Source organism: Sparus aurata, chromosome 7, assembly GCF_900880675.1.
Source record: "Sparus aurata chromosome 7, fSpaAur1.1, whole genome shotgun sequence".
NCBI lineage: Eukaryota > Metazoa > Chordata > Actinopteri > Spariformes > Sparidae > Sparus > Sparus aurata.
This window is the reverse complement of record NC_044193.1, coordinates 6,300,717-6,314,574: the sequence shown is the minus strand read 5'-3', so window position 1 is coordinate 6,314,574 and position 13,858 is coordinate 6,300,717. Positions and strand designations below refer to the sequence as shown.

At 44.2% G+C, this 13,858-nt stretch overlaps 1 protein-coding gene across 4 annotated transcripts; it reads right to left on the bottom strand.

Moving 5' to 3' along the window:
• Positions 1 to 148: 148 nt before the first annotated feature.
• Positions 149 to 13,744, bottom strand: hipk1a (homeodomain interacting protein kinase 1a). 4 transcript variants are annotated; one of them, XM_030423813.1, is made up of 17 exons: positions 13,348 to 13,744; positions 11,315 to 12,048; positions 10,695 to 11,068; positions 10,483 to 10,606; positions 9,179 to 9,298; positions 9,000 to 9,086; positions 8,645 to 8,826; positions 8,376 to 8,526; positions 6,342 to 6,546; positions 6,061 to 6,179; positions 5,604 to 5,624; positions 4,302 to 4,450; positions 4,022 to 4,174; positions 2,584 to 2,754; positions 2,304 to 2,497; positions 2,031 to 2,161; positions 149 to 1,951 (listed from the first exon to the last, which is right to left on the bottom strand). In XM_030423813.1, exons 1-17 carry the CDS (start codon positions 13,385 to 13,387, stop codon positions 1,526 to 1,528), a joined length of 3,381 nt encoding a protein of 1,126 aa, XP_030279673.1. In that variant the 5' UTR covers positions 13,388 to 13,744; the 3' UTR covers positions 149 to 1,525. The 4 variants fall into 4 exon arrangements, with proteins under 4 accessions (XP_030279673.1, XP_030279674.1, XP_030279675.1 ...); XM_030423814.1 differs by lacking the exon at positions 5,604 to 5,624 and having other exon boundaries at positions 4,302 to 4,453; positions 6,327 to 6,546; XM_030423815.1 differs by lacking the exon at positions 5,604 to 5,624 and having other exon boundaries at positions 6,327 to 6,546.
• Between the last annotated feature and the right edge of the window lie 114 nt (positions 13,745 to 13,858).

Sequence of the window (13,858 nt, the reverse complement as noted above, 5' to 3'; positions counted from 1 at the left end):
CCCTTAACTTGGAAACTGAACGAATAATTGCTAAATCAGTCAATCTTTAAGAAAAATAATGGGGTTGGGTGCAGCCCTAGAACCAACAATCATTTGGAATCTGGATTTAATCTGGATGAACATGACTGTGAAACCAAAGAGTCCAAAATTCTGTTTTGTGAAGATTTTTATTGCGTATATACGGGTTAAGGTTCATCGTGTGTCCTATGTAACGTAGCACTTCACAACACAGCAGGATCGTAGGAACAACCATCATTTCACCAAACCAATGATTTAGTTTTAGAAGCGGTTACATACTGAACATCAATTAATATTCCTATAAATCATCGTTGTCGGATTCGATCATTCACAATTGAAAAAAAACAAAACGCATTTACTGTGAATTTTTAACAGTTGGAATCTAAATGGCTTTGACTCTTACATGATGGCGTGAAAACCCCCCCCGATCGGATTGAATGTGCACGCTTTTACTTCACAAACATCACTTCACAAGACAAGAGCTTTTACATTTTTTATCCCCCCCTCTGATATCGTTAACGCGTTTGTCGTACAAATTAAAAAGAACAGTAATAATCCTTCCTGCGAGCGTCGCCGGGGAAATCAGCTAAATCTGCAAGTTTACAAACTCGTCCTGAATGCTACTTCATGTCAGACACATGCAACCTTAAGATTAACTCCTAAACCTTTAAAAAAAAAATTAAGAAAACATGAGGATCCTCTCTAAACACCGAGCCTACGTCTACACGGAGTTGTACTGCATCTCAACAGATAAATATAATCAAGTCAAAGGCCAGTTCTAAAACAGAATGGAGAACACAGTGACACATCATTGTACAGTACGTAGCTTACTCACCTCCATCTTTTTTTTTTTCATAATACAGAGAAAACACACACACACACACAGTACATTCGTTAATGAAACATACGACACATAACTCTTAACTTATCGCGACCTGCCGGCGTATTAAAGTTAAATTAAAGACCTAAATAAGTAAGGCGGTTGTGGAAATGTTGATGCGACTTTTAAAAACAATTCGTTGGTGATTTCTGGCGATGATAAACAACAAAGAGCAGCAAGTTCCAGTTTACGCCTCAACGCACACTTTCTCAAATTAATAAAAAAAAAAAGGCTTAACATGTTCAAAATCAACGTAACATTTCCGTCTGTGAGTTTTCAGGGCTCGTTCTGTCTGACGTGGTTGTATTCGCCCTTAAATCTCAGTCGAGAGCAGACGTGACGAGAAACGCGTCACCGTTCGGATACACATTGCACAGTTCTGTCATTGTTAACATGCTGTTGCAACATAAAGGAAAACTCCAAAGTTGGAATAGATTAAAAAAAAAAAATTAAAAAAAAGTGACCATGATTAAAACATAAATACTTCCTGTGATTATTTGATCCGGACTGGACGGTAAAAAGGAAAAGTTTTAAAGTCGGGTTGAAAACGATCACAGTCAGCCGTGATGAGCTTTTGTGCTCCTCTCTGGTCGCGGTCTCCATTTTGGTCTTCTTTGCTTCAGTTCTTTACAGGTAGGGGTACTGGTTGAGTTTTCGCTGGTAAGGAGCACTGGAGTGGTGGAAAGGCTGCCCTCCCAGCTGCTGCTGCTGCTGCTGCTGCTGCTGCTGCTGTTGGTGGTGTTGGTTGCCGTACTGTCCCGGAGCAACTGACCCTGCCAGGGCCAGGCTGCCGCTCTTCTGCAGCAGAGCCAGGGACGAGTAAGCCCCGCTCGCCCTGCCGTGGCGGGACGAGCCGCCTTGCATCTGGTCCACAGCTTGGGACACGGAGGCCAGGGCGGCGGAGGCCGGGTAGGCGTACAGGTTCGGGGTGGAGCTGAAGAGGGTGTTGAAGGACGAGTGGGAGGAGACAGGAGGGGGGTACGTGGGCTGCCGCCTCAGGGAACTGCTGCTTCCGGTTTGGTCGTGGGTTGACGACATCACAGCCTGCTGTACCTGGACACAACGGAGAATGTTGACGTCTACAAACCGAGGGTCTGTCTCAGTAATGAGGTCAGCAACATTTGAAAGTTACCTGGCTCAGGTTAAGAGGCTGAGACCTGCTGGAGGCGGCTCGTGGGTGGCGATCAGCGCTGGAGTCTCCTGGCCGACCGGCCTGCTGAGTCGACCCCTTCTTGGTCTTTCCAGAGCCGCTTGTTGCTTGATCTACCAGTGAGAAGCAGACAGAATACAGTGAGCAGTGAGTACAGTTGATCCAGTAAGGTCACATGATACAGCCACATCTAGTTTATTATAGTAAAGTTAATATAAATGAAGACTTGAGGATTATGTCAGTGTCCTAGAGCACCTGGAGCTGCCGGAGCTTTGTGGGTTGTGCTCTCCCCCGGCTGGCTCTTCACTGAGGGCATGACGATGGCCAGAGACTTGGCAGGCTGGGAGCTGTTTTTAGGGCTCAGCGGGCTGCTGGTAGAAGAGTCAGAGTCGTGGGAGTCGTGCACCGTCACGCAGCTGATCACGTTCGTCCTCTGACTCGTACCAGAGCTGCAGGACAGAATAAGAGAGGAGTGAAGGAATATTTCAGGTTTATTTTTTCAATTCCAGAGTTCAGAGTCAGGGTACGAGCTCACCAGGCAGCGGAGAACTTCCTGTCGTCCTCGTCCTCTGAGTCGCTGTGGATGGTGATGATGCTGACGGCAGGACTGGGAGTGTCGGAGATGACGATGGGCTGAGACTGGTCGCCAGCAAAAGTAGAAGTGTTGTGGACCACAGTGGTGGTCGAATGGACTGAAGACACGGGCCTGGAGGGGACAAAGACACTCTGTCACTGGCGGATCAGATTCTGAAGCTGTTTGGTCGTTTTTCAGTTCAAACTTTTCTCACTGCATTTCATGAGTTAAGTAAATAGTTTGAGTTCTTTCAATTTTTTCTGACAATTTATTTTTAATGTCTGAAACAAAGTGACATTTTTGGGGGGTTGGAGGATTTGTTTGTTTGTTTTTTTTTAACACATCTGATGATCTTTGTTTATGTGAAGTGTTGTTTTCTGATATGTGATAAACAGAGTGGGAAAATGTTTTTCTGGAGATTTTTCACGCTTGAAATCGAGTGCGGGGAGGTTTCAGTGGGAAAACGTTCTTTTTGGACACATTGAAGAATTTTTGTCACATGTGAAATTGAGTGAACACATTTTATTTTCTAGATTTTTCCTCATGAAAACGAGTCTGGGAAAAAATAATTTTGGCTTGAGAAAAAACATAATGTTTGTTTTGTTGTGTGGTACTCGTGCTTCATTTTTTACCCAAATTATGAATCTTTCATTTTTCACAAATCTGAGGAATTTTCTTTCTTTCATGTGTGAAACTGAGTGAAAAAGTTTTTTTCAGGATTTTGTTTGTCATGTCTAAAAAAACAGGTGGGTTGGTTTGAAACGTTTTTGAAGGAAAAAAAATATAAATATATATATAAATCTATATTTTTTAAATACATTTGAGGATTTGTATTTTTTTTAATACCATAAATGGAGTAAAAAAAAAAAAATTCTTGAGATTTTTTTTTTAATTTTCATGTTTGAAACCAAATAAAAGAAAAAAAAAACAAATTCCCCAGGAAAAAAAAATATATACATATTTATAATTTTATGAGTATGTGTGAAAAAAAAATGAAAATGTCTACAGAATTTTTTTTTTCTTTTACAAATCCAAGAAAAAAATTTTTTCTCTAGAGAATCTCCCACAAATCTGAGGATTTGTTATCGTTCATCTGATTTTTTTTTTTTTTTCAGGACACAAAAAAAGGAAAAAAATCTGGAGAATTTTGAACACATCTGAGGATTTTTTTCCTCATATGTGAAGCTGAGTGAAAAAAAAAAAAATTCCGGAGAAGTTTTTCTTCCCCTTCATGCGTTAAACTGAAACTTCATGTTTAAAATGAAGTGAAAAAAGGTTTCACACATGGAAAAAAAAAAATATTCTCACATTTTAGGAAGAAAAAATTACTCTGTAGACAAAAAAGTCATGGTTATGGTTTTCACACATGAGAAAACAATCCGACTGTGTGACAGAACACCTGGCTCTGCTCTCTGCGTGTCGACCCTTTGACCTCTTGCCCTGTTGGGCTCTTGAGTGAGCGGCCCCTGAGTTGTGGCTTTGGGACGCGGCGTGACGGCCGACTCCAGAGTCCTGCTGGCCGACGCCATCGTACTGGCTTCCATGCCGACCCCTGAGAAAAGAAGAAAAATATCAACTCGCTCATTATAAACACTCCTGTATGCACATTTTTGTGAGAGAATGACCTGAAGCTGTCTTTAAACACATGAAGACGCACAGTCCCGTCAGACTAAACTCACCTCCAGCCTGAAGCCTGCTGATTGTCGGGGACGGGGGCTCCCATGGGCGAGTCGGGCACCACGGCCTGGCCGGGGTTGTGGATGGCCATGCCGGGCATCTGCTGCCACGTGGAAGGGATGAGGATCTGCTGTGTGCCTGCTGGCCAGCCCTGCTGTTCACACACACACACAAACCCATAAACACATGTTTAAACACCACAGTCCGACAACTTTCACAAGAAAGAAGAGAACAGAGTGTCGACCAGTGTGGAATCAAACCGGAGCTGTTTTCTGAGAGAATCAGTTTGAAAAGACAGGAAAAAGACACGATGAGCACATGCAGTTTGCTGACTAACACCAATGTTCCCATCTCTGTCCAACACCAAGACATCCAGCAGATGTCACACACACACACACACACACACACACTGACAGCTGAACAGAACATAAGAGATGTGGCAGCAGGACCACAATCTGTATCCTGCCTCCAGACTTAATCCTGCGCAGAGAGAGCTGCACTTGTTGCTGCTCAGAGGAAGAATGAGATTTCAGAAGCAGTGAACACCAAACCAAGCTTAAAGGAACGGAAGAAAAAAACAAGAAACATTCCTGTCAGGTTCTGATGCCAAGCAATGCATGTCATAGAGAGCCAGCACCGTGAAAAAAACAGAGCGGGTCCAGAAACAAGCCGGCCCACCTGAAAGCGATAAAAATGTGTTAGTGTGAGATAAGAAGAGGAAGAAATAAAGAAGACAATCCTGTTCTCACTGCGATAGTGAGCGCTGTAACACTGGTGAGACAGCATCAAAGCCGGCGTGGAGCTTTAAATGTGACAAGGTCGAGGCAATTTTGAACAACCTCTAACTTTCTATACTCTGACGGGACGATGAAGGCACAGGGATCAATATTCAAACGTGTGTTTAAGGTCGTCCATTTCTGAAATAAGGATTTTGTATGTGCATCCACTTCAACTGCACCAGGAGTATGTGTGGCTTTATAAATAAGCGTGCATGTGTCTTATTCTGTGTGTACACAAAGTTGCTGTTGTGATTCTACAACAATTTTATGCATCAAGCCCCTGAAGCTTCAAGCAAAAGCATAAAAAACCAGCACGACGAGCTGCACATGCGTCCCACGCTCCGCTGCACGTCAGCTGACGGGGAAGAAAGAAGAGATTTCTTGTGATGATGGTGTTTTTTTTTTTACCAGCACGGAGGCTTTCTGATCCAGCAAGCCGCCGAGGCTCTCACCCCTGCAGCCAACCGGCAGCCGGACCGAGTCTAAACGCGGCATTCCCGCCACTGAGGCGTACAGGCTGCTTACCAGCAGGGGGTCGAGGGAGGCCTGGGAGGAGGTGTGAGGGGGGGGGGGAGGGTGACAGGAGTGGAGGTGTGAAATCATCCAAACAGACTGAGAGCAAAAAGATACGCTTCACATTCTACAGAATCCTTTAAGGAAGAGAAAATCTGTGCTTTGGATGAAGAAATTTTCAGTCAGTGACACCAGGACAAGAATATTGTTTTATGACAAAAGCACAGAACATGTAGAACAACCACATGTACACAGATGTTGACTTTAGAACCTGCTTTAAGGGTCACAAGTCAAAAAGGGGTCGTAACAACTGGTTAAGTAACATAAAATGGAAACACACACGTCAGGTACACGTACCTCAAAACTGTACTTGTGTACATTTACTCACACGTTCAACTGACAATTTCAACAAGCGGATTAAAAACTGGAATAAATGAAACGATAAACGTCTTGATCTTAAGGGTCCTACCTGCGCCAGCATGCCGGGCTGGATGTGAAGCGACTGAGACGACTGGTTCTGAGGAACTAAAGGTACCGAGTTGTCCATCCTCACTGGATAACCAGAGGGCTTATTGGATGTTTGAAGACCTATCAGGAAAAGCACCAATACACACAAAATAAATACATTTAGAACGGCACAAAGGAAAATATCAATAAAAATGTCATTTTCCTCGTCGCTGGCTGGTCAAATAATTTGAATCAATTAATTTTTGTCCAGAGAAATATGACACTAACATCTCGCACTCTCACCCTGGATGGTCGGGGGGCAAACGATGAGGGTCTGCTGGAAGGGCTCCGTCTGGGTGCAGAGCTGGGTGGGTCGGGTCTGCAGCGGGACGCCCTGCTGGGTCAGACCGGGGATGTTTATGGTGGCCTGTTGGTAGAGGCCGGGCTGGTAGTTCAGCAGCGGGACGTTACTGCTGAGGGACAGGGACTGGCCCCCCGTAGAGGCCATCTGTAAGACACAACATGAAGGAAAACACAGTGTTGTGGTTATGACTTCAATGCAGTTATAAATTGGTTTTAATTCACTTTTTAATTGTGGCACTTAACAGTTCTAGCAATGGTGAAAATGCTGCTTGGTTAAATCAATTAAAATTGTTACTCAGTCGCATGTAATCAGTGGGTAACAGAGAAGCAAGATGAATCTACGGAAGCCCTGAGAGGCAAGTGAGATAAATATTTATTAAATTATTATTTTTTTCATGTGTGTAACAGCATCCATGTCCTCCCACGGGAGTAAAGAAGAGTAAGGAAATATTTCGACACATGAAAAAATTCTTGTGAAAAAATGTTCTTCGCTGATTTTTTTTTTCCATGAGTAAAACTGTGAGAAAAATGTTTTCATTAGAATGTTCTCACAAAAATGATTCGCTCTGTAATACTCATTTTGACCACAAGAGGCTGAAGTGCATGGAGTCCAGTGGAGCAAAGAAGAGTTAAGAAATGTTTTTTCTTGTGAGATTTCTTGTGTTTTTCACTTTTCAAACTTAAAAAGATGAAAAATGTTTTCAGAGTAAAAAAAAATATCTTCATGAGTTTTTTTTCATGTGCCTAGAGCGGCCGGAAATATTTCTTAACTCTTGTTTACTTTCCTGGAGGAACATGGATGCTGTTCATCTTATGTAGGACATGAGTAGTGACGCACTTCAGCCTCTTTCACTGGGTTTCACACACAAAATAAACTCGTACTAATGAAAGAAATTGTTAAAAAAAGTCTGTTCAGGGGGAAAATAAGACTATTTGTGTTCTCTCTCTAATACTCCTTTTGACCACAAGAGAAAAATCTCTTATTTTCACATTTTTTTTTTTCACAAAATATTTTTTTTCATAAAGGAACCTGTTTTTTACAGAAGAGGATTAGATTTTTTTAGTTCTGACTTTAAAGTCAGAATTCTGACTTTTTTCTTCAAATTCTGAGAATAAAGTCAAAATTTTGAGAATAAGGTCAGAAATCTGAGAAAAAAGTCAGAAGTCTGCAATTGTAAATTTCTTTTGAGTCCTGATTTTTTTTCTCAGAATCAGAACTAAAAAAAAAAAATCACATGTGCCCCTAATCCTCTTCCGTAGTTTTTCATGTGTGAAACAGTGCGAAAGAAATGTTTTCGTAAGAAAGTGTGTTGAGACAAGTACATTTTTTTTTCAGGAGGACAATTTTTTTCATGTGTCGAGCTGAATCAAAAAACTTTTTTTTTTTCAGTGTGAAAGCCAGTTGAAAAAAAAAACAGTTTTTTAAAGTGCAATTCTTATTTTGACCACAAGAGGCTGAAGAGTAGTATTACTCATATACTGACTAAGATAAACAGCATCTATGTTCCTCCAGGGGTGTAAAGAGTAAAGAAAGATTTTCTTGTGAATTGTTTTTTCACTGAGCTCGACACATGAAAAAAAAAAATTTGAAAAAAATATTTTTTCACTGGGTTTCAAAAAAACATTTGGGGAAAAAAATGTTTTTTATACTGGGTTTTTTAAACATAATAAAAAACTATCCCTGTAAACATGTATTTTCCCATTCAGCTTGACACACAAAAAAAACAATCCCCTCTGTTAAACACATTTTTCAAAAAAATTATATTTTAAGAACTTAAATTAAAAAATTTCGCACAAGAAGAAACCTATAAATCAGATTTTGCGCTAAATGAGAACATGCAGGGTTGATGAATGAGGCCCCAGACCCATCACTGTTATCAGTGACCGGTAAAACCTTCAACAGGGATCAAGAAGAATATTGCTAAGAAGAATAAAGAAAAAGACCCTGCGGCAGGTCACAGATAATGTCCTCACCTGATTGTGCTGGTTTAACTGGCTGCTGAAGGTGACAGTGAGGTTGGTGGCTGCACTTGGTGTGTTGTTGCTGGCAAACATGTTCTTGCCGTTCTCGAAGGCGCTGCATCTGCGTTTGCATATATCCATGTTTTGGAAACAGGACTTCACACTGTAAAAAACACGAAACACGGTCAGCGACACAGATGGAGGCTTCACCGCCGCAGTCGCAAATGAAAACATCGATCGATACCTCGACTGATCATCTACAGCTGAGCGTGTTGTCTTACTGTGAGCTGTGAGGGAAGTGCAGCAGGTGCGTCATGGTAACGAATGGATGGTTCAGCGTCTTCATGGGCGTGATCCGCTTGTCGGCGTCGAGTGTCAGCATCTTCTTCAGCAGGTCGATGAACTCCCGTCTGTCGGCCTTCTCCGCCAGGATGTCAGTCCCCTCCAGGTTAGTCATGTTCACCTGCACAGCGACAGGAAGTTTGTCAGAGTTCTTGGTGCACCCAATGTCATCACGTCAAAATTCTGTTAAAGCGTTGCACATACAGCTGGAGGGGGGATTTAAAATAACAAGTTCTAGCTTCAATATCACTTCGCACTGCAGGAGATGACCTGGAATGAATCCTCCTTCCTCACCTGCATCATATCATCCAGACAGTTGAAGATGTACTTTCTTGCCTCCTTCGACTTGATGCCCATCTCGGCCTCGTGCTCCGCAGGTGTCTGCGGAAAAAAGAACCGCGGCGAGACCTCAGCGTATGTGCTGTTAACACACCTGTGATACAATCTCTCACACGGTTTTGTGTGTCACTCACTTTGAGCCTCCAGAGGGGGTAGCTCGAGTCGGGGCCTCTGTTGAAAAAGCGGCTGGTTTTGGTTCCTGCGCTCAGCAGGTACTCGGCTGGGAGGCCCTGCGTCTGGGAGATGTAACGGATCTGAGAGACGAAAACAAAACAGGGGGGAAAGAAAGTCAGTGACAAGCAGGAGACAAATGTAAAAACAATGTGACCTACATTTCTGCTCGGTACCACCCGAGGGCCGGGTGTGTCCGTCTCTGAATGTCATCTCAGAGATTCATGTGAAAAACTGAAGTGCAGTCAGGTCACTGCTTTAGTTAAACTGTCACATGTCCTGAAACATGATCTGTAATTAATGCAAAAGACACATTTCCCTCTCGTGGTCGACACTCTGACAACGCTGCTAAGGGGCCGTCCACATGGAAACGCTTTTGTGTGTAAACGCATGTTTTGCATCGTTTTGGCCGATGGTCCACACGGATCCTGTAAACGCACTCGCCATCGCCCCACCCCTCGACCTATAGCCTTCGACCTCTTAACCCCGCGACGTCTCATAACAACAACAACAATGGTGGACTGCATGCTTGTGTTCGTGCCGCAGAAGATATTGAGCCTATCAGGGTTACTAGGGCAAAATATTCTGCTCCTCTGCCACTACGCTGAGCAAAAAAGGATTATGGACAACCGACTAGACATTTTCGTCTTCTTCTTGTTGTGTTCGGTTTCTCCGTCTACTGTCTGTTTGTTTACAGCGCGCAAGCTTTATGCGCATGCTGCGTCTCTTCTTCTCCGTTTTCGGTGAATTTCAAGCGCCACCTATAGGCCTGGAATATGAACTACAGCGTGTTGAGTCGTTTACAGTGGATCCATTTGGACGCAAATATTCTTGAGACATGCCAAGGTAGACAGGGAAAAAAATAGAAACTGACGCTTTTAACAAGGAAAGAAACAGCTCGAATTCAATGCTGGCTTCACAAGAAGGCATGAACGATCAAAACGTTTTCTTAGCTGCAGAATTTTCTTCAGGGAGTCGGGGGAAACTGCAGTTAAAAGTTCAATTGTTAGATCGGGAATAACACGACAAACTTGTGCAAACTGCTGCAACAATGTGGTCATATGTGACACAGACCCGTCCAAAGACGCAACTTGATGCCAGCTGTAAACGGTCACAGAGAAAGTGCTAACATGCTGTTCAATATGGAAGCTACAGCCAGTTAGCTTAGCTTCGCATAAATACATAAAACAGGGGGAAACAGTTAGCCTGGTTCTGTCCAAAATTGTGGATTTGGAGGAGATACATGCATGAGAGTGCTGCGGCTGACCTGATCGTACTCTGAGGCGCCGGGATAAAGCGGCCATCCCAGGAACAGCTCAGCGATGACGCATCCCAAAGACCACATGTCGATGGCTTCACAGAAAGGAAGGCCCAGAATGATCTCCGGAGCTCTGCGAGCACATCCAAATGACAAGATGATGGCAAGTAATTTACATATTTCAAACAGAAGGAGGTGATAATTCAGGCTTCAATACCCACCTGTAGTATCGCGACTGCAAGTAGGTGGAGCAAACCGCTTTGGACACGTGGCTGGCCGAGCCGAAATCGATGACCTTCACTCTGTACGGCTGCCGCAGAGGGTCCACTAACATGATGTTCTCGGGCTTCAGGTCGGCGTGGATCAGCCCCAGGCTCTTCAGCTTCATCAGAGCCGTGGCCACCTGCTGCAGGATGGGCCGGATGCACTTGAGCAGCAGAGGGCTGAACTTGCTGTGCTTCAGGAAGTCGTAAAGGTTCTGCTCCAGCATCTCAAACACAAGGCACGTGTGGTTCTTGTGCTGGAAACACTCGTACGAGCGGACGAAGTTGAACTCGTCGGCGTTCTCCGTGCTCAGTCTGCTCAGGATGCTCACCTGCGGGGAGGACGGAGAGGGATAAGTGGGTTCATTAATGGGTAAGAATGAAGAAAAACACCAAACACCTTTTGTGCTTTTGGACCTGGTTTCACTGCTTTAAATTGCTGACAGAATCAGTACACATCCTAAAAGCGAGAAAAATAAATATCTGTATACGAATGGACAGGGAGGAGGGAAAGTGTCAGAGCTGCAGGGAAATAAAAAAACATGTTTGTTTGGTCACATTTTACACGACACACTCACTTCAATTTGACCTTGCCGAGCGTAAGAAGGGTGATTCTTCAAGATTTTGATCGCCACGATCTCGTTTGTGCCCCGCTTCCAGCATTTTGCCACCTGGCCGAAGGTGCCGCGTCCCAGGAACTCCAGCACCTCGTAGCTGTTGGACATGGAGCACAGGATCTCGTGCTGGACCAGCTGGTAGTCGCCCTCGCTGTGGGAGTTGCTGCTCTTCGTGGTAGAAGTGGAATGTGCTATGGACTGAGCGGTGGTGGTCCCCCCTCCACCGCCGGTGCGGTTCGAGACCACGGGGGCGGAGAGCTCCTCGAGGATCTGGACGCTGTCGCTGCTGTCCACCTCCTCGCTCTTCCTCTTCAAGCTGTACTGCTTGTGGTAGAGGTCGCACGGCTGGGAGGAGGACTCGGCATCCTTGACGCGGCGGCTGGAGGAGGACGAGGAGGAGGAGGAGGAGGGAGGTCCGCGGAGGCTGCCTGTGCTGTCTGCTGCCCGCACCACCGTCTGCTCCCGGGAGCCGGCCGCCGGCGGGTGCGCCTGGTTGGAGTTGTACACCGGGTTGAAGTTCGAGCCAGAAGTGGAGGGTGCAGCTCCCTGGGTGGGGCTCTGCTGGTAGTAACCATTATCTCCCAGCTGGTTGGACACATCCCAGGCAGGGTTCTCCACTTTGAGCCTCTTGGAACGGGAGTAGGCACTGGAGGACACGGAGGGGGAGGAGAACACCTGGAGCTGCGACGCCATGTCTGTGGACAAGACGATCACAAAGAGTTAAGAGTCTGTTATTACTGATGATGATGACGCAGACAAGATGTGAAACGTATTTACACCTGCAATGAATAGTTGATCAATCGTAAGTCGATGGACAGAAAACAAACTGGCAATTATTTTTGATATCAATCATAAATTTCTAGGTGCGAATCAAAACATTTTAACATTGTTTTTTACTGTAATTTAATTCAAAAAATGACATTTTCATATATTCTAGATGCATTAAACATAAAGTGACATATTTCAAACTTTTTTCATTTTTAATTTTGATGATCACAGCTCATGAAAATCAACAATCCAGTATCTCAAAATACCAGAATATTACACAAGACCAATCAAATAAAAAGCATATTAGTTTATGCACTCAGTACTTGGTCGGTGCTCCTTTTGCAGAATTAATGCATCAATGCGGTGTGGCATGGAGGAAATCAGCTGACCCGAACCCCATAGATTCTCTACGGTCGACTGGCCGGTCAAGCCCAGTAACACCACAGTCAGCAAACCAGTTTCGAGTAGTTTTGGCTCTGTGGGCAGCTGCCAGGTCCCGCTGGAGAAAAGAAATCAGCGTCTCCAGACTGTATTGGGACACTGGTTTTACTTTTCCAGCAGGAAAATAATTAGTAATATTCGAATATTTAGATTTTCATGCGTTATAAGCCGTAATCATCCAAAATTAAACAAAAAAGACTTGAATGCATATATAGAATATATGATTGAAAGTTCAACTTTTTGAATTAAATTACAAGAAACAAATGATATTTCAATTTTTTTAGATGCACCTGTAGCTCATTTTTGAGTTTCCATATCTACATAGTGCCCCTTTAATATTAACCCTCTCAAACACTGTTTACATCTGTTTAAAGTGCAGCTGGATGAGCAACCAGCAGTATTTCTATTTTAGTTACTTTACACTTCGACTCCACTACATCCCCAGAGAGAATTACCTTACTTTAACTCCGCTACATTGATTTGCCAGGTGTAATTAGGCTACTTTCTTTGTTTTTCCTTTTCTTAAATTTTTTTTTTCTTATTGAAAATTTATATAAAAAACTAATGCAAAAAATGGCATTAATTAGGTTCCCTCTTAATGAAAAAAATATGGCAGTATTGAATGTGTAGTCCCTCCAGCTCTACCTGTTACCCCCCTGCAGGGTCACACAGGGGGGTCAGGGCTGTGGTTTGTGGGCCCCCCGCCCCTTCAGGTGTCTGTGCACGCCACTGCTAATAAAGCTAACTGCTGCCTGACAGTCTCACCTCTTCATTGCATACATTACCTGTAATTGATGCCTGAACACACCGTCGCTGATCTGACATTTAAGGCCTCTTCATCATCATCATCATCTCCTCGCCGGGCTGTGTGTGGTGCTGCAGCGGATCAGCTGAGCTGCTAGCTGCCTGCTGCTGCTGCTGGAGCTCTCTCACTCTACCGGGATGGATGACGGCTAAGCTAACAGCTAGCTAGCCAGCTGCAACCATCCGAGTCACATCTGACTCGAATCCGCAGTCACATCGCGTGTCAAGCGAGCAGAATGTGCATAATGTCCGCGGAGAGTGTCAGACAGCCTCATAATGAGCGCTGTCGCCCGGACACAGCTCCATCATCACGGACCGTCCGCCCGCCGTACTTCCTCCCTGACCGCCGACGTAACGGAGAGACGTGACGGACGTCAACGGCTATGACAGACAGCCAAAGATCGTCTATGTTTCCAGTTTTTTTTTTCTTAAAAGACTTTGTCACCGTTTAAATATGTAATTAATTAATCATATCTGTTAAAGTGCAGCTGA